Source organism: Salmo trutta, chromosome 14 (genome assembly GCF_901001165.1).
Source record: "Salmo trutta chromosome 14, fSalTru1.1, whole genome shotgun sequence".
Taxonomy (NCBI): domain Eukaryota; kingdom Metazoa; phylum Chordata; class Actinopteri; order Salmoniformes; family Salmonidae; genus Salmo; species Salmo trutta.
In genome coordinates, this window is record NC_042970.1 from 60,019,812 (window position 1) to 60,039,254 (window position 19,443).

Below are 19,443 nucleotides of genomic sequence, written 5' to 3' on the forward strand. Positions count from 1 at the left end.
CCCGGACATTTCTGGAGGGAATGGCCCTAGCCCTCACCCTCCGATCCAACAGGTCCCAGACATGCTCAATGGGATTGAGATCCGGGCTCTTCGCTGGCCATGGCAGAACACTGACCTTCCTGTCTTGCAGATTGCTTAAATGGCAGCATGTCTTTTAACAGTATACGATGTGTATGTGCTTACTATTATTCTTATAGCCTAGTTAAACGTATAGGTTACGATGACAATGAAATGGCTCAGCGGCCGTGCACAAGAACATGGTTTCCAAAGACAGATCGAGCATAGTCATAGATTGACAAGCAATGTAAATTAATCTCAATAAAGCTTTATTTATATAGGCTGTCTGGGTAGCCTGCCCTGTAAAAATACAAGCTTACTCACTCATTTGATCGGCATTCGACCGGCCTTGCACTCTGCGAAGTCGTTGACTAAGGCATTCAAATCCATGGTCCTGGCCCTGGTATTTTCAATGGACAGAATGGCCAACCCACCCAGTCTCTCCTGTCCCATGCTGCTCCTCAGGTAGGATTTAATTATTTTCAGTTTGGAAAAGGAGCGCTCGTCACTGGCTACAGTTACAGGCAGTCATAAAAAGGTGCATCGCTGTAACTACTTCCCCAAATGTAGCACTGACTGAATTGTAATCCACAATGAGCATCTTGGCCAGGTCTCTCACTGTAATGTGCTTTGCTATTTCCTTCTTAAAACAGGCCCTGAAAAAGAGTAACTGGTCAGGGAAGCTTGCTGATATATCGTTGCTGTAATGTTCAGCCAGCCGGCTGGCAGTCTCGCAGAGTGCATCATCATCTGCGTTGGTCAGGGTGGTGGGATGGATGGAGTCAAACAGACTCGATGTTGCCCGCAGATATTTAAGTCTGTTTGACAGCTGGTGGATAACGATGTCAAGGTTTGCATTAAAGACGTTGACTCTAAAACTACTCTCCCCATCAGACAGTCGCTCGTCCTCGCATAGTTCATCAAAATGACACCTCGCCTTCCTTCTCCGAGTGTCTTCAAATGCGCTCCCCATTTGTCGGCAAGGGTCTTTGCAGTGACTTTGGCCTTCTCAAAATTCTGTCAGAATCCGGACAGGACCTCTCATGTCCTTGAGTAGGCTGACTGCCCTGTGCAGGTCTGCGTCTTTGGCCTGTAGCATTTTGGAGACGACGTTCACATTTTCTATAACCTTAGTCTGCAGAACTACAAAAAAATCTAACAAAATGTTTCTATTTTCTTTTTCAGTGCTGCTGCATCATCCCTCTCCTCCTTCTTGTCACTTAAAAGCACAATCTTGGTGAGGGCCTTCATTACATCCACATATCTGTATCTCAGGGCGGCAAGGGACTCATGTCTAGATGACCAGTGGGTGGGACACAGTCGTTTTAGAGTTACATTTTTTTTCTTCTGTTAAACAATACACTTTAGCTTGAAATTAAACCACTTTCAAAATTAGAAATGTGTAATATCTGAAAATGTAGCTAGCTAGACTTTCTTACCATCATCATGCATGATGATCGTGTCTCCCTGTCACGGATGCTATGCCATGGTTGCCATGCCACGGTTACCCTTAGTTTGAAGATGTAATCCGGAGACAGGTGTTTTTGCCATCTTTTAAACTACCATACTCTAATTCCACCGATTTCAAAACTCAATCCTTCAGAAAGTGGAGAGCAACACTTATGCAGCTCCACTACACAATACATTTTTTAAAAAGCCATGTTCAACTGGATTACCAACGGAGACTGATCAGCTCAAATAGACAGAAGCCTTCTATATGGCAGACCAATGTGAACTCCTCTCTTAGTATGTCCAGCCCGCTCATTACTTCAGCCAATTATGGCTAGTGAGAAGATTGTTTACTTTTTCTGTGGCTCAACCAACAAGGCTAATATAACAATTGTATTCGTATTTACAGATGGCATACACGTTTGTTATTAAGGCACATGAAAGCTCACATGTTCCAGGAGGCATTTCTGCCAAAAAAAAAGCATTTGGTTCAAATTTTCTTTACATTTTCAAATGGCTCTCCTGTGAAGTCGTGACTTGCGTCATATGCCTAGTTTCCTGAAACGGGTCACCTTGGTAGGAAGAAAGCGTGGCAGACCAGGAGATTTGGTCAAGACATTTACACAGATCAGACACGGACAAAATTGTATTAGCTCGGATTCAATGGTGTTAATTTAAATAATAAACAAAGAAAAAAGAATAGGTCTCCTCCAGGATACGGTCTTCTGGGCAGTATCCTGTGGGAACAAAACCAAGCTCCCTCCATTATCTCTGGTACTGAGCACGACTATACAGGATTATAAACTGGGTGGTTTGAACCTTGAATGCTGATTGGCTGACAACCGTGGTATATCAGACCATATACAATGGGTATGACAAAACACTTATTTTTACTTCCCTAATTCCGTTGGTGAACAGTTTATAATAGCAATAAGGCACCTCGGGGGTTTGTGATATATGGCCAATATACCACGGCTAAGGGCTGTGTCCAGGCCCTCCGTGTTGCGCCGTGCTTAAGAACAGCCCTTAGCCGTGGTATATTGGCCAATAACCACACCCCCTCGGGCCTTATCACTTAAATAACCTCTCTTCCCCAGTCCCCACTCCCATGTGCTGCCCTTCTGGCAGCTTTAATGGGACTCGTCCAGCTGGTGAGCAATCAGCCCCTTGATTACTCACAAAGCATAATCAGCCCCAATTAGTCCTGGCCGGAGACCCCGTCGAGACCTGACACATCCAGCAGAGGGAGCCATCACTGTGTGATGTAGACTCCGTCTATCACCAGGCCTCAACGCGGCTCTCCCTGGTGGCTAACCTGGGGTACGCCACAAAAGCTTGAGAGGAATCAGACTCCACAAACTTACATGAAAATGTATCAAATGCAATACAAATTCCTTTGTATGTATACACTACAGCATTTACAGACATTTTTAAATATAAAAAAGATTTATCCATCGCAATACTGTCGATCAGAGTCCCTGTAGGTTTCTTTTACGCCTGCAACGTTAGGTTAGAGTCCCCTGTACCCCGAAATTCATGAGTGTCTTCAACCTGAGATCAACTGTAGAAATGCATCAGAAAAATGTGTTTATGTAGGAAAATAAAAACATGAAAAATAATGTTCTATAAATCTATACACTAAAGAGATATGAACAATTCTGTCACACCACTAAGAACATCTGAGTCCCTGAGCTATAAATACACTCTGATCTTCTTGTGTCTATCGCCACCTCTCAGGCTGTCTGCTCTTCCAGGTCTTCAACCAGGCAGCGGTCTGCTTCTCTCAGGGCTTGGTAGAAGTGTTCCTGGGCGCGGGCCCCCTTTCTGATCACCATGTCCAGTAGAGCTTGGTTCTGCAGGGTCTTTGGGGTTTTGCTGAGCACCTCCTCCCTCTCCTCGTCAATCAGAACCCCCCGGTCCGGTTGCTGGAGATGCAGGAGTATGGGTCGCAAGACTCCCAGACGAGTCTCTAGCGCCATTCTGTGTTTTGTAATGAAGGCTCGACCAGGGGGGATAGGAGTTACAGGTGGAAGGGCCAAAACTGGGAAATTAAAAATACGTATTTAAAATTGAGACTTGACATCCAAAATACATTTTTAAAAATCGCTAAAAGTAATAATAACTATTTTGACAACTCAGGACCATTAGGATAGCTACAATGGTGCATTTTAAATCGATTTTAATTGGATTTATTTAATTTAGATTTTTCCATAATTATTGTTTAAATTGTGAGATTGCCATTCGTGATGAGGCTAAGTAGAAGTTGAGATGAGTAAAGTTACCTGTAGAGGTGAATTCTGTTAGTGAGGCTGTGGATGAGAAACACATTTTTGTTGCTATCTGATGAAAGACTGCATCTATTACAATAAGTCATCATGATCATATAAATACACTATCATAAATAACAACATTGTTTTACAAATAAATAAAACATATTGATCAAAATAAATGACAACAGCAAAATGACCAATAGTTCTAGTACTTCTTGCACATGTGGATTGCGCACTTTGACCTTTCACTTTCAGTTACCTGGAAGCCAGACAAGTCCATCCCATACAAATGTATCACTGCCATTTTCGTTCAGAAAAATATTTGCTTCTTTAACAATCGATTGCATGAACAACTGAAATGTTGGAATGTAGTTTTCATAGGACTGGAAATCAACAAATGATGCTTTCTGTAAAATAAGTTTGTTTAGTCAATCAAATTGTCATTTGAATACACAAGATAATAAAATAATTGGCAAGCAACATTTTCTAGCTCGTCTCAGATATCACCGTTGGTTTTATTCGATGGTCATCTGTAAGATCGGTGGAGAGGGTGTATTCTTGCTTCGGGGTGAGTTGGCAGTGAGAAGTTGTTTCAAGGTAGATTTCTCTATCCCCATTGCTGCTTCTCCTTTCCTCCCGAACCTTGAGAAGACAGATATGGAATGGACAGATAAAATTGTGCTTCAATTGAGTCAAGAAGAAATACACTGAGGATGTATCTCACACATTAAACCCATAATAACACATTTGTGCCCCTTGTAAACACTTCACTTATATTCATTATGTGTTTGTAATGCTTGGTTTTGTATGGTAAACCTTATCTAAGTCAATCGACAAATGTCTTTTATAAAGCCCTTTTTACATCAGCAGTTACCCACCAAAAAACTAAGAGCAAGAAATTCAGAGGCAGAAGTACAGTGGCTCGGAAAAACTCCCTAGAAGGCAGTAACCTAGGAAGAAACCTTGAGAGGAACCAAGCTCTGAGGGGTGGCCAGTCCTCTTCTGGCTATACCAGGTAGATACATTACTCAAAGCATGTCTGCCTTTTTGTGACACAGTGATAATGTTCTGCATTATTCACAGTGTGTATTTAATTGAATTCCAGCAAAGGTATAGGGTTTTCTGATATGCCTACCTCCTTGAGTACAACATTACTGGGAAGCAACAAAACCTTCAGGATGGACCACTTGTCAACATCTGGGAGTTGGTAGAATAACAAGACAAGGGTATCGATAGGGGAGATGGGCCTGCCTTCTTCACTGACGATGCCATACTTAGAGAATCCAGTGACATGTATTATGACATGTGTGTCTGTTAGCTCAAGGTTATCGATAAATTCCACTTTTTTGTCATCAGTCACATGGGCTACAGACAGGAAGTCACATCCACCCTCTAGGAAAGAAATATATTTATAGAATGTCATGACGTGCTGAGATTTTTATGGCAATTCAAAACAATGTTGATGCAGATGATAGGTAAATGAAAAGCATATGCTCCTTCAGAATCAAATCAGTCGTAAAGTATTAGGACTTTTATCAAATCATCACTCACGATCATAGAGCTCACAGTGTGGGAGGTGTAGCTGACCGACAGACCCTTGGAGACATGTAAACTTAAACAGGGGCCCTGCAGGCCTCTTGCCTCTCTGGGCTAGAAGCCTCCTGTTCCAGGGGACTGTCCAATAGAGCACCTCTCCCTCCCCCTCCATCTCAAATACTAGTCCTGTTATACTGCACTGGAACAGACCTGCATGGGGGCACTGGAACCTGTAGGGCAGAACAACACAAATTAAGAATGCTAATTTTGTGCTTTCCCTGAATTGTATCAATAAAAAAGGCAACATCAAGTTAATAAACAACATTACCAGTATGTTCCCTTGTTCTCATGATCACAGGTTTTAGGTTCAAATTGATAGGGAGTCACAGGCTTCTAAAATGTAAAAACAATAGTTATTGAACCAATAGTTTGTTGAAAAGATCTAACAATGGTCTTTCTTTCAGGTGAGGCTCTTACAGAGAGAGAGTCAACAGCTGTGCGATCCGATGCTTCTCTATCCAAGGCACTAGAAGAACTGCCAACAAGTTGGACGTGTTCCTCCTCAAGGTCACTCTCAGAGCAAGAGCAAGATACGGTTGATCTGGCAGGTGTAATAATGCCCGGTGAGACATACCATGTCGTCTCACTTTTTTTTAAAGATGGGTGTTTTTCTCCGGAGCCCCGGTATGAGCAGGCAGGCACTAGAAAGAGAGAGTGTGTGTCAGTCACAAAGAAATCTTTGTCAACTCAATGAGACTGTTCTCTATGTTACCATCTGCCAGACAGTATCGGACCATCAGGTCTCGGAACAAAAGGTTTGAAACAACATCCACAACAACCATGTTTTACACTCAGGTTCAACCTACTGTTGAACTTCTTTCTTCAAATTGATCATCACATTGAGGCGAGTTTTAAAAGCATGATAAGGTTTTGATGATAAGTGTTTGATGTGATTTTCCATTGCATTTGTATTGATGTCAGAGCGGTTAGAGGAACAATAGAGCCCTGAGTACCAGGCCATTAGCGACCTGATGATCATTAGCAAGTTGGGTACTACTAACACATGTCCAGAGTACATGAAAGGAGATTACCATGACTCAAAGGGCGAAAATCTGATATCAACTTTGGAGGGGACAATTACATGAAATTTTCTCAAGAGCAATTCATGAGGGGGACACCAAAAGTAGTGCTGTAACACATAGCCTACGTTGTAATATGGTAAATGTATATTGAGGAACCAAAGAAATAAGTTGTTTGCCGTACTCCTAACTACCGGTACCCAAAACTACACAACTAATCACAACAGCAATACCATTGCCTTTAACAAATCTTAGTTCAGTCACCAGTTTAAGTTGAGAGTGGGGGTATCCATGGCATTTTCCAATTATGTTCCTATTTTACAAGTAAAAAAAATTGAGAACCTTTCATAATGTTGCCAAACAAAGACTCAACAAACTTACCTGAGACTCCCTGTCTCTGCCAGTCTGTCCCTGCATATCTGTCCCCAACTCTGCTGTCTGTGTGCCATCTGTTGTCTGCTCTGCCTAATGACATCATTGTGAAACAATTCCATTAGCATTTCACTTCTTTGTTATGAACATTTTATCAACTAGTTTTTGAGATATTAGGCTACTAGGGTTCTTACTTTGCGTTTTGGTGTACTGAAAAATACTCTGATGTCTGTCTTTTTTCTGCCATTTTTCTACCTGGCTGGCTACACACACACAGTGTGTAGGTTATTTACAGTAGGAGATGGGCTTCTATCATCTTATGTTCTATCATTCTATATGGGCTTCGATCTAAAAAGGTAGCTAGCAAATGTGAAACGGATTGCAGTGACAAGAGTTGACAGCTGTATGAGTTCACCATTTACACAACATATGCTGCAACCTTTTGTAATTTTAATCGTTTGTTTCATATTGGCTGGCTTCCAACAATAGCTGAATTTGCAAAGCTAGCGAGCACCAATTCCGTTTCAGTGGTGTTTGCTATAATCTTTGCTACCCGGGTTAAATAAAGGTGAAATAAAATAAATAAAAGTTCCCTTGCGACAATTTAGCTTTTGCAACGAGACCATTAAATATACACTGCTCAAAAAAAATAAAGGGAACACTTAAACAACACAAAGTCAATCACACTTCTGTGAAATCAAACTGTCCACTTAGGAAGCAACACTGATTGACAATACATTTCACATGCTGTTGTGCAAATGGAATAGACAACAGGTGGAAATTATAGGCAATTAGCAAGACACCCCCAATAAAGGAGTGGTTCTGCAGGTGGGGACCACAGACCACTTCTCAGTTCCTATGCTTCCTGGCTGATGTTTTGGTCTCTTTTGAATGCTGGCGGTGCCTTCACTCTAGTGGTAGCATGAGACGGAGTCTACAACCCACACAAGTGGCTCAGGTAGTGCAGCTCATCCAGGATGGCACATCAATGCGAGCTGTGGCAAGAAGGTTTGCTGTGTTTGTCAGCGTAGTGTCCAGAGCATGGAGGCGCTACCAGGAGACAGGCCAGTACATCAGGAGACGTGGAGGAGGCCATAGGAGGGCAACAACCCAGCAGCAGGACCGCTACCTCCGCCTTTGTGCAAGGAGGAGCAGGAGAAGCACTGCCAGAGCCCTGCAAAATGACCTCCAGCAGGCCACAAATGTGCATGTGTCTGCTCAAATGGTCAGAAACAGACTCCATGAGGGTGGTATGAGGGCCCGACGTCCACAGGTGGGGGTTGTGCTTACAGCCCAACACCGTGCAGGACGTTTAGCATTTGCCAGAGAACACCAAGATTGGCAAATTCGCCACTGGCGCCCTGTGCTCTTCACAGATGAAAGCAGGTTCACACTGAGCACGTGACAGACGTGAGTCCGGAAAACGTTCTGCTGCCTGCAACATCCTCCAGCATGACCGGTTTGGCGGTGGGTCAGTCATGGTGTGGGGTGGCATTTCTTTGGGGGGCCGCACAGCCCTCCATGTGCTCGCCAGAGGTAGCCTGACTGCCATTAGGTACCGAGATGAGATCCTCAGACCCCTTGTGAGACCATATGCTGGTGCGGTTGGCCCTGGGTTCCTCCTAATGCAAGACAATGCTAGAACTCATGTGGCTGGAGTGTGTCAGCAGTTCCTGCAAGAGGAAGGCATTGATGCTATGGACTGGCCCGCCCGTTCCCCAGACCTGAATCCAATTGAGCACATCTGGGACATCATGTCTCGCTCCATCCAAAAACGCCACGTTGCACCACAGACTGTCCAGGAGTTGGCGGATGCTTTAGTCCAGGTCTGGGAGGAGATTCCTCAGGAAACCATTCGCCACCTCATCAGGAGCATGCCCAGGCGTTGTAGGGAGGTCATACAGGCACGTGGAGGCCACACACACTACTGAGCCTCATTTTGACTTGTTTTAAGGACATTACATCAAAGTTGGATCAGCCTGTAGTGTGGTTTTCCACTTTAATTTTGAGTGTGACTCCAAATCCAGACCTCCATGGGTTGATAAATTGGATTTCCATTGATTATTTTTGTGTGATTTTGTTGTCAGCACATTCAACTATGTAAAGAAAAAAGTATTTAATAAGATTATTTATTTCATTCAGATCTAGGATGTGTTGTTTAAGTGTTCCCTTTATTTTTTTGAGCAGTATATTTAAGACAATGGTAGAAGAGAGTGTAGTTCTGTTCAGTTTATCGCTAACCTTATCACAGGGACTTTGAAGCACTACCTTACATGCATGCTGATCTTGGAATAAATTGACGATAGCAAAGATTCCATCTTTGACGACGCCACATAAATGGAATAGGTACTAGCTAGCTTAATTTTTAATATTTGCGCGCTAGCTCTGCAAATTCAGCTAGTGTGTGTGAACCCTGGCGCGATTGACTGGATTAACCTCACGTCAGTTACGTGCATTGAGTGCCTTTCAGACAGTAGATACGAACCCTCTGTTACCTTGCCAACTAAGGAACTGGCAGTGGATCAAACCATTGTGAGGCAAAGGGTGGGGGGGTCGCAATCTTTTGAAACTTAACGCGCTATTAAGTGTCTATAATCAGCACAATTGCTTTCATTGCGTATTATTACTATTACTTAAATTACATAGTTATGTTTACAGTGATATATTGGGGGGGACAGATCATATTTTTCCCACAATGGGGGGGTCGTGTCCCCCCCATCCCCCCTGGGATTTCCGCCCCTGCATGACTCAAAGGTTGCGTTGAATTTTACTGCAGTCGTGACTCATGACTCATGACCGCCGGTAATAGGGTCACCGCAACAGCCCTACGCACAACTCGTCGATCCTTATCACTGATGGGCTATTGCAGCAGACAACCACACCGGGTTTCACTCCCATCAGCTCAACACAAGATCACCAACACTGGGCAATTGAGGAGTGGAAAAACATTGCCTGGTTCGACTAATCCCGGTTCCTGTTGTGTCATGCTGATGGCAGAGTCAGGATTTGGATGGTGATGATGGTGTACTGTTTTCCCCAACACCAATTGAGCAACGAATGATGCCGATTTTCAGGCTGTTCTTGAGGCAAAAGGGGTCTGACCCGGTACTAGATGAGTGTACTTAATAACTGTCCAGTGAGTGTATTTCCCACAATACTTATTACTAATTTGTTCATATTTTAGACTTTGCAATCTGACTTCATAGTTTACTTTTGATTATTTTGATGTTGATATTTGCACTGCACTGTTGAGGAGAGATCGCAAGTAAGCATTTCACTTTAAAGTTTACACATGCTGTATCCTGGGCACAATTAAACTTTGATATACTTTAACCTTAAAGGAAAAATCCACCCAAAACCACTCAAACCATACATAACACTAATATGTGAGAACAATATTTTTTGTGAACAAATGTTTCATTTTTTCGTTATAATAAGGCTGGTAACAACATTTAAAATTGTTGTGGAAATCTGCTGCAGCTCAAGTCGACTACAAAACCCACAATGCAATGCTCTCTCTATGGGCTGGCTAGCTAGTTAGCTAGGTAGCTCGCTAGTTAATGTAGCAACACACCATAATACCAAAGTCAATATTAGCATGTGAAGTAGCTAGTTAGCATAAATCGCCTAAACAAACTGCACTATCAATTTAGGAGTCTACAATCTCACCATGTTCAACCTGCAGATCGGTGTGCCTCAAAGAGTCGAGTCTGTCATTCGCAACTTTACCATCCAATGCACCCTGGGCTGAAGAGGCAGACAAATAGGAGAAATGTGTTAGACCCTCTATTAAATTACACATTTTTTGAGGTAGAAATATTACAAAAATATGATCAATGGCTCATTCGAGAGAAGACAACCTCCCACATTATGACATCGGCCAGTATTATAATCTGACATGTATGATGGGTGTTTTCGTGATCTAAAAGTCGTATTCGTATTAACTTCCAGTGTAGTGAGAGTGGATTTATCACAGTGCTACATCACACCGGTTGAATTTCTGCCTGCTTGAACGGCAATAGCTCAGATACACATGAAAACATGACATTTCCCAAGGAATCGATTGAAAATTAATCAGATGCACAAAAACATTCAAAATGTGTGAACCTTTACTTTAAATAGGAACTGTACTGGCTGCTTTCACCTCCGTTTTCCTCCTCATTAAGCAATGCCACTGAAAAGACAAACTTTGTGTCTTGAACGCGTGCTTTGATGTGGGTGTTTCTTATGTGTTGTCGGCCAGTAAAACAGTTAGTCATTAACCCATCAAGATAACATAAAGATACTATAACCAGCTCTGCTAGGGTGAGTAAAAATATTCAGAGTGAGGTGTTCTCTCATTTGTGTCTGGAAGTAGCTATCAAGCTAGCCAACTTTAGCCAGTTAGCTTCAGCGCTTGACTGCTATTGTGAGATCACTCTTCAACCGGAGCATCCGTGTGCACTCGGAGTGCCCCGAGAGATCATTTACGAGTGAACACCCTGTGTTAGTGGGTATTACTTGAAATCAAAACCCAACCTTCAAATGTACCAAGGAAAGCAGAGATATGTAACAAGTACCCCTCATATCAGACGCTCTTGTTTTAGAAAGTACTAGCTTTATGTCCAAAGTTATTGTTTTAACACTTTTTTAGTCCATTTTGGGACTATAATTAATGTACAGTATATGACTACTACTGATGCCACATAAGCTGTTTTCCTGATGCCACATATACCTTCTCCTTCAGTCTCAGCTGAGATTCGGAGAGTAACTGGCTATCAAACAAGGACGTGCATTTGTAATGGATAGATATGTCAGTCGTGCTGTGTTACCTCCTCTATGAGATCTCTCTAAGACTTCAGCAAGATCATTCCGGTACAGCAACCTCAGGACCACCACAGTGATCTCCACAGCTTTCTCAGGGCCATAGATCTGCATGATCTGACCCACTGTGTCCTGCCAGTTAGAGTTCTTCAGCTGGCTCTCTGGAATGGGAGGAAGTTTGTCCAAAACATCCTCAGTCAGATGCCACTGAAATCTCTTCAGCTTGACTGTGCTCAGCGTCTCTAGAGTTTCCAGTAGAAGATTTGGGACAGACAGCATTGTGGGTCCCTATAGGGAAAACAACATAAATCCATTTGAATTCAATCACTTTTGACAGCACCCCTTTTGATTTGAAAGAAACCTTCCATACATCGTAGAAGTGCTCAGAAAGTGAAACTTTTTGGACCTAAATGCCAAAACATTCAGGAGATAAAGGTGCCTATTTTGCATACCGCATCATGAGACATGTCTTCATCACTGGAAAAGATAAACGGTTGTGGCTGATATCATTTAAAAGCTTACAAACAGGGTTGTCAAACTATCTTATAATTTCTTGTAAAAATGTTTTATTGTTGTAAATATGTACATATTTTAACCTTAAACTTCAATTATACCAAAATGACGGGGGGGGGGGGGGGGGGGGGGGGGGGGCAGGTGGTCTGGGGGTAGAAGCTTTTGGCCAGTCTGTTAGTTTTAACCATGATGCTCCTGTACACTCTTAGAAAGAAAGGGTACCAAAAGGGTTCTTTGCAGAGGATAAGAGGCGCTTTGATCTAAAGAACCCCTTTTGGAAGACAAGGGTTCTTTGTAAGGCAAAGGTTTCTATCTAGAACCTTTAACATCCTAAGAACTGTTTTTGGAAGAAAGGGTTATTTGATGATTCTTTGGTATTCAAGAAGGATTCTTTGGAAAGTAAGAAGGGCTTATTGGAATGGCAAGAAGGGTTCTACATAGAACCATATATTATATTTTACAGCATGCTCTATTGCAGGGTGATTTTCAGAATGTTTTATTTTAATATCTGTGGTTTTGCGTGTACATTGATTGTTTGATTAATTTTATGCTACACAAAGATAAATATCATACATTTTTTAAAATTAATTAAATCTGTCAGTAGTTGGACTTATTGCACCTGTTACTGAGATGGTTGTTCCATTGTCATAAATAATCACATTTTAAAGGCTAATAAGGCTGGTGAAACCGTTCATAGATGGTTCTAGGAAGAACTCTCCAAAGATAAAACGGTTCTCGGTGGAACCCTTCATAGAGGGTTCTAGGAAGAACCATTAGATTCTAAAATGGTTATTGGTAGTACCCTTATTGGTAGTACCCTTCTAGGCAGAACCCTCTATAAAAACAGTTCCACCCAGCACCAAAAAGGGTTCCCCTATGGGGAAGAGTGTACTCTCGTGTCTGAGTGATGGAAGCGGGGAGAACAGGCCATGGCTCGGGTGGCTGAGGTCCTTGATGATTTTCTTGGCCTTCCTGTGACACCTGGTGTTGTGTGTGCACTCAACGGTAGATTCGGCTGAGTGTACCACCCTCTGTAGTGCCTTGCGGTCAGCGGCGGTGGAATTGCCTTAGCAGGCTGTGATGCAGTCCAACAGTATGATCTTGATGGTGCTGCTGTAAAACACTGTGAGGGTCCTCGAGGACAGGCCAAATTTCTTCAGCCTCCTGAGGTTAAACAGTTGCTGTCGTGCGTTCTTCACCATGCTGTCTGTGTGGTTTGACTATTCCAGCTCCTCAGAGATGTTGTACGCCATTTTTGACCGTCTCCACGGCGGTCATGGATGGGGGCTTGCCCAACCTGGTTCCTCCTGAAGTCCACAATCAGCTCCTTAGTTTTTCTGACATTGAGTGACAGGTTGTTTACCTGGCACCACACCGTCAGAGGACCTACCTCCTCCCTGTAGGCCGTCCCATCGTTGTTGGTAATCAGGCCTACTACTGTCGTGTCGTCAGCGAACTTGGTGATGGAGTTGGAACTGTGCGAGGCCACACATTCATGGGTACACAGGGAGTACAGGACGGGACTGAGGACAGAACCTTGTGGGGCCCACGCATCGAGGACCAGTGTGGAGGAGATAATGTTGCCCACCTTCACCAGTTGGGGGCGGCCTGTCAGGAAGTTGTGAGGGCATTTTGAAGTTAAACCTTACTAATGCTTGTGTACTTAAATATCCTTCTTTAAGCCTAGGCATTGGGCTTGAGATTGATAAAGAAACTAACTCATATAAGATTGCGTGTGTGCACATGAATAGAGGTCTGTTCTAACTGTTCTGTGTGTGTAGAATGACCCCATGATGTCTGGCCACTCAGCCAAGACTGACAGAAACTAACTGGTTCCTCTTAGCTTAACTGGAGACAGAGAAAAGTGTTATATTCTGCACATCTGTGATAGAGCTGTTGTTATGTTTGGAGCCTGTTTCTGGGCAAAATATTCATGTTTCGTGTGTGTGTGTGTGTGTGTGTGTGTGTGTGTGTGTGTGTGTGTGTGTGTGTGTGTGTGTGTGTGTGTGTGTGTGTGTGTGACCAGTACAACCATACATCATCTGGGCCGACAGTCAAAGGCGCTTGCTTGCCCAACTTGGGAGAACCGTTGAGCTACTGTTAGAGGAAGTATGTCTGTAGTGACTTCCTGTCGTTCTGGCCCCTATTGTCCTCACTCAGTTGCGACAGACTGAGGCAATCTTTTCACCCAGTTGTCTCCCCTCACACACACACATACACATGCATAGGGTCACGTGTTTTGCAGATGCTTGCATGGGGTAGCTCGACTATATAAATGCTCCTGCATTCTTTGAATGAGAGGCTCTCACTCCACTTCACCTGTGTGGGTGGGGCGACCAGCCTCCTTATTATAATACGTTTATAATAAAAGTAATACCTTGATTGATTGATTGTTAACTTTGCCTCTCCTCGTTATTAGTTAAAGGTAAGATTTCCACCAGAAAATCCAGGGCCCAGTTGCATATGGAGTTCAGTCCCAGGGCTGTGAGCTTTATGGGGAGCTTAGAGGGCACTATGGTATTGAAGGCCGAGCTGTAGTCAATGAACAGCATCCTCACATATGCATTCCTCCTATCCAGGTGGGTGAGGGCAGTGTGCAGAGCAATGGTGATTGCGTCGTCCGTGGATCTGTCGGGCGGTAGGCGAATTGGAGAGGGTTGAACGTGTCAGGGAGGGAGAAGGTGATATAGTCTTTGACTAGCCTCTCGAAGCAGTTATTATAACGCCGGAAGTGAGTGCTACAGGTTGGTAGTCATTCAGTTCCTTTTCTTGGGCACTGAGATGATAGTGGACATCTTGAAGTAGGTGGGGATAATGGCCTGAGCTAGAGAGAGATTGAAAATCTCCAAAAACACAACAGCTAGCTGGCCTGCACATGCTCTGAGGGAGCGGCTAGGGATGTCATCTGGGCTGGCAGCCTTGCGAGAGTTAACACGTTTGAATGACTTACATATGCCACTCCATGGAGACCGTAAACAAATAGCCCTCGTTGTCCACAGGGGCTCTCCTCGGCAGCTCAGAGTTGTTTTGCTCGAAGTGTGAGAAAACGGTGTTTAGCTCATCCAGTAGGGCGGCGTTGGTGTCCACGACGTGACTGGATTTATTTTTGTAATCCGTGATCGTTAGAAGCCCCTGCCACATACGCCTAATATCCTACCCGCTGAATTGATCCTCCACTTTGTCCCTCCACTTTTGTCTCGCCATCTTGATCGATCTGCGTAGGTCATATTTGTACTGTTTAACCAGACACCTTACCGTGTTTATAAGCAGCATCTCTCTCCTTAAGTTTCCCGGAAAGGCTGAAGGTTTTGGCATTCAGGTCCAAAAAGTCCCTTTCTGACCACTTCTTCCATGGGCAAATATGTATGGAAAGTGTGGTTTAAATCCATAGGTAAGCACCAAATGGTGACACCGTTCATAGGGAATGGTCCATGAACACAAAAAAGATTGTTTTAGTCTTTGCTCACAATGACAAACCCTTAGAAATGGACACTAGTCTTACCTCTTGCTTTCTCTTCTTCAGTCTGCCAGTCAGAATCTTCGGTTTGTACCTTCTCCTCCTCTTCCTCGCCGCCCCCTCCCCTTCTAAGCGATCCAACCCTCTCATCAGACAGGTTCCCCCTGGACACAGAAAACAGTCACACACTGTTCCCCTACACCACCACCACCACCACCACATGCTGTGTTCACTTGTTGTTTACGATTCATTTAAAAAATAATGCAGTACATTAGCTATGATGGAGTGGTTGATATCAGGCTATATATTCAATGTCCACTCACACTCCAAAGTCCCTTCTGCTCCCTGACTGGGACCTGTCAAGATGCTGGACTGCCCAACAGAGGAAGCAGAGTGAGGCAGTGTAGAGGCAGAAGCATGGGTGCTCTCTTATAATAGAGAGAGAGAGGGACACATTAGAAAGAATTAACAAAAAAACAGAGCAAACTAGAATGCTATTTAGCCCTAAACAGAGAGTACACAGTGACAGAATGCCTGACCACTGTGACTGACCCAAACTTAAGGAAAGCTTTGACTATGTACAAACTCAGTGAGCATACCCTTGCTATTGAGAAAGGACACACTGTAGGCAGACCTGGCTCTCAAGAGAAGACAGGCTATATGCACACTGCCCAGAAAAGTAGGTGGAAACTGAGCTGCACTTCCTAACCTCCTGCCAAATGTATGACCATATTAGAGACACATATTTCCCTTAGATTACACAGATCCCCAAAGAATTAGAAAACAAACCCAATTTTGATCAACTCCCATATCTACTGGGTGAAATACCACAGTGTGCCATTCCAGCAGCAAGATTTGTGACCTGTTGCCACAAGAAAAGGGCAACCAGTGAAGAACAAACACCATTGTAAATACAACCCATATTTCTGTTTATTTATTTTCCCCTTTGTACTTTATATATTTGCACATCGTTACTACACTGTATATAGACATAATATGACATTTGAAATGTCTTTATTCTTTGGGAACTTATGAGTGTAATCTTTACTGTTCATTTGTATTGTTTATCTCACTTTTGTTTATTATCTAGTTCACTTACTTTGGCAATGTTAATATAGATATTTAGTTTTGCTGTGTTACCTCTGTGATCTCGCTCTAACTTTTCAATGAGATCATTCCGGTTCATCCTTCTCAGGATGCCCACTGTGATCTTCACAGCATTCTCAGGGCTGTATTTCTGAGGGGTCTTCCGCCAGTCAGCCCTCTCCAGTTGGCTCTCTGGGACAGGAGACAAGCCAGGCAGCTGGCCACCAGTCAGGTAAAATTGAAATCTCCTCAACTCCTCTGTGCTTAGCTCCTCCAGAGTGGGCAGCAGCTGACTTGGAAGACCCAAATAGCTTCTCTCTTTCAGCTCCTCAGCCCTCAACACAGACGGCTTATAAAGTATTGTCAACCTGGACACAAGAAACAGGCACACAATGACCATGTCTAAAAACATCTAATAAAATAAATAAGAGTTCATTCTTAATAAAGCACTCTTGTTTTAACACCTCAATCTAAATAAAGAAACCTGTTCTGAATTAAATTTGCTCATTCTGATTGAGAATTGCTTCTGAAAAGAGGTGGACTATACCTTTTGATAAACCGGCCAATGGGAGAATATTAGCACATCTCTTTTGGATGATGTTGTTCAAGCAGAATACATTGCAGTCTTATGTGCATGTGTCATATACTATTTTTGTTCAATATTTATAATAGAATCCATGCAGAACCCAACTTTTAACAGTAAAATGATGCCATAGAAATGGCAGATAAACACTATGAAGTGCAACAAAAACATCAGGTATAACTATTTGATCATTTCCTTGTTTTGTTGTCAATGGATTTCAAATGATCAAACAAGTTGGATAATATAAAATAAGAGTTGTTTTAATTTCAGTATTTTTCCTGAAGGACAGAACGATGCTGAAATGCAGCACAGTACATTATTGTCTATTTCGGAACACATGCCACTCAAAAACGAACAGAAATATATTGTAGCAAATACACACATACATATAACCCGTTAATTCTGAACATAGATTACACCTGAACTCTTATTCAGAAAAAGTTGTTGTGGTCACTGTTTCCGTTCCACCACCACATGCTGTATTTACTTCAATGTTACACATGAATTTCACTCAATTAATGAAAATTATGCAGTAAAAGAGGTATGGTAGAGTTGTTTTTTCAGGCTCATTAATCTCCACTCACATTCTAGCGGTGTCGCGGGGGAGTTTATCGGGTGACTCTTCAATCTCTGCCTCTGCCTGGCTCCCGGAAGCAGCAGCCCGGTAACTGCTTTGGCTATACCAACAACTTTATGAGATGAAATCAAGTAGGAAGTAAGTTGCTATGTTTGGTCTCTTAATGTTATGTGATTAAAATAAGAAAGGTTTACTATCTACAATGTAGATTTTAACCCAGACATTATATGTAGGCCTATCAGCAACATAATCACATGTAGTTGCATTGTTTCATCCATTAAATAAATTATATTTCTTAATCAAGTCTATCTCCCACTTCATTGTTGATGTCAATGGAATATGAAAATATAACATAGCCTACTTTTCTGTAAACAAACTTTTACAGGGACATTTACCTAATATTTGTGAAATGAGAGAATACTACATTTCCCTATAAACAATGTCTTACCATGGATGGATCCATTTCAAACACAAAAAGTGCCGGCAGCACAGGAAAATATGAAAGAAGAGTTTTACAGATTTTGAATTGACTTTCGTTTTCAGCAGTGAGTCATCCCTAGTTCTATGCAGACTGTATGTGGGTTATTTGGTAGCGTGCTATATACGGCGTGCTGCCCTCTTGTGTTCAAACTACACTGTACCAAAATATAAATGCAACATGTAGTGTTGGTCCCATGTTTCATGCTGAAATAAAATATCCCAGAAATGTTCCACATGCACAAAAACCTCATTTCTCTCAAATGTTGTGCAAAAATTTGTTAGATCCCTGTTAGTGAGCATTTATCCTTTGCCACGATAATCCATCCACCTGACAGGTGTGGCATATCAAGAAGATGATTAAACAGCATGATCATTATACAGGTGCACCTTCTGCTGGGGACAATAAAATGCCAGTCTAAAATGTGCAGTTTTGTCACAGAGTGTGCAATTGGCATGCTGATTACAGGAATGTCCACCAGAGCTGTGGCCAAAGAACTGAATGTTAATTTAGAGAATTTAATAGTATGTTCAACTGGCATCACAACTGCAGACCACGTGTATGACGTCGTGTGGGCGAGTGGTTTGCTGATGTCGACGTTGTGAACAGAGTTTCCCCTGTGGAGGAGATGGGGTTATGGTATGGGCAGGCATAAACTACGGAAAACAAACACAATTGCATCAATGTCAATTTGAATGCACAAAGATACCGTGAGGAGATCCTGAGGCCCATTGTTGTGCCATTCACCTCATATTTCAGCATGATAATGCACAGCCCCATTTCACAAGGATCTGTACACAATTCCTGGAAGCTGAAAATGTCCTAGTTCTTCCTTGGCCTGCCTACTCAATGTCACCCATTGAGCATGTTTGGAATCCTCTGGATTATCGTATACTACATCGTGTTCCAGTTTCCGCTAATATCCAGCAACTTCACACAGCCATTGAAGAGGAGTGGGACAACATAAAACAGGCCACAATCAACAGCCTGATGTGTTGCGCTGCATGAGTGTCACGATTCCCACCGAAGGTGGCGCCCCCTCCTGTTCGGGTGGCGCTCGGCGGTCGTCGTCACCGGCCTACTAGCTGCCACTGATTCCCTTTTTGTTTTCACCCTTTCTGTTATTGTTTGCACCTGTTCTTAGTGGGGGTGATTAGCGGGGCTATATGAGCTAGCTGGCCCG

General features: G+C 42.9%; 1 protein-coding gene across 5 annotated transcripts; it reads right to left on the reverse strand.

Moving 5' to 3' along the window:
• Positions 1 to 2,155: 2,155 nt before the first annotated feature.
• LOC115208500 (uncharacterized) lies at positions 2,156 to 18,402 on the reverse strand. Of its 5 annotated transcripts, none has more exons than XM_029776610.1 (16): positions 18,231 to 18,402; positions 17,790 to 17,882; positions 16,677 to 16,990; positions 15,860 to 15,964; positions 15,582 to 15,700; positions 11,575 to 11,854; positions 10,433 to 10,510; positions 6,773 to 6,856; positions 5,790 to 6,013; positions 5,641 to 5,705; positions 5,328 to 5,542; positions 4,912 to 5,168; positions 4,284 to 4,418; positions 4,036 to 4,183; positions 3,789 to 3,815; positions 2,156 to 3,547 (listed from the first exon to the last, which is right to left on the reverse strand). In XM_029776610.1, coding segments are annotated over exons 2-16 (2,361 nt in total). In that variant the 5' UTR covers positions 17,792 to 17,882; positions 18,231 to 18,402; the 3' UTR covers positions 2,156 to 3,239. The 5 variants fall into 5 exon arrangements, with proteins under 5 accessions (XP_029632470.1, XP_029632469.1, XP_029632471.1 ...); XM_029776609.1 differs by having other exon boundaries at positions 17,790 to 17,894; XM_029776611.1 differs by lacking the exon at positions 10,433 to 10,510 and having other exon boundaries at positions 17,790 to 17,894.
• Between the last annotated feature and the right edge of the window lie 1,041 nt (positions 18,403 to 19,443).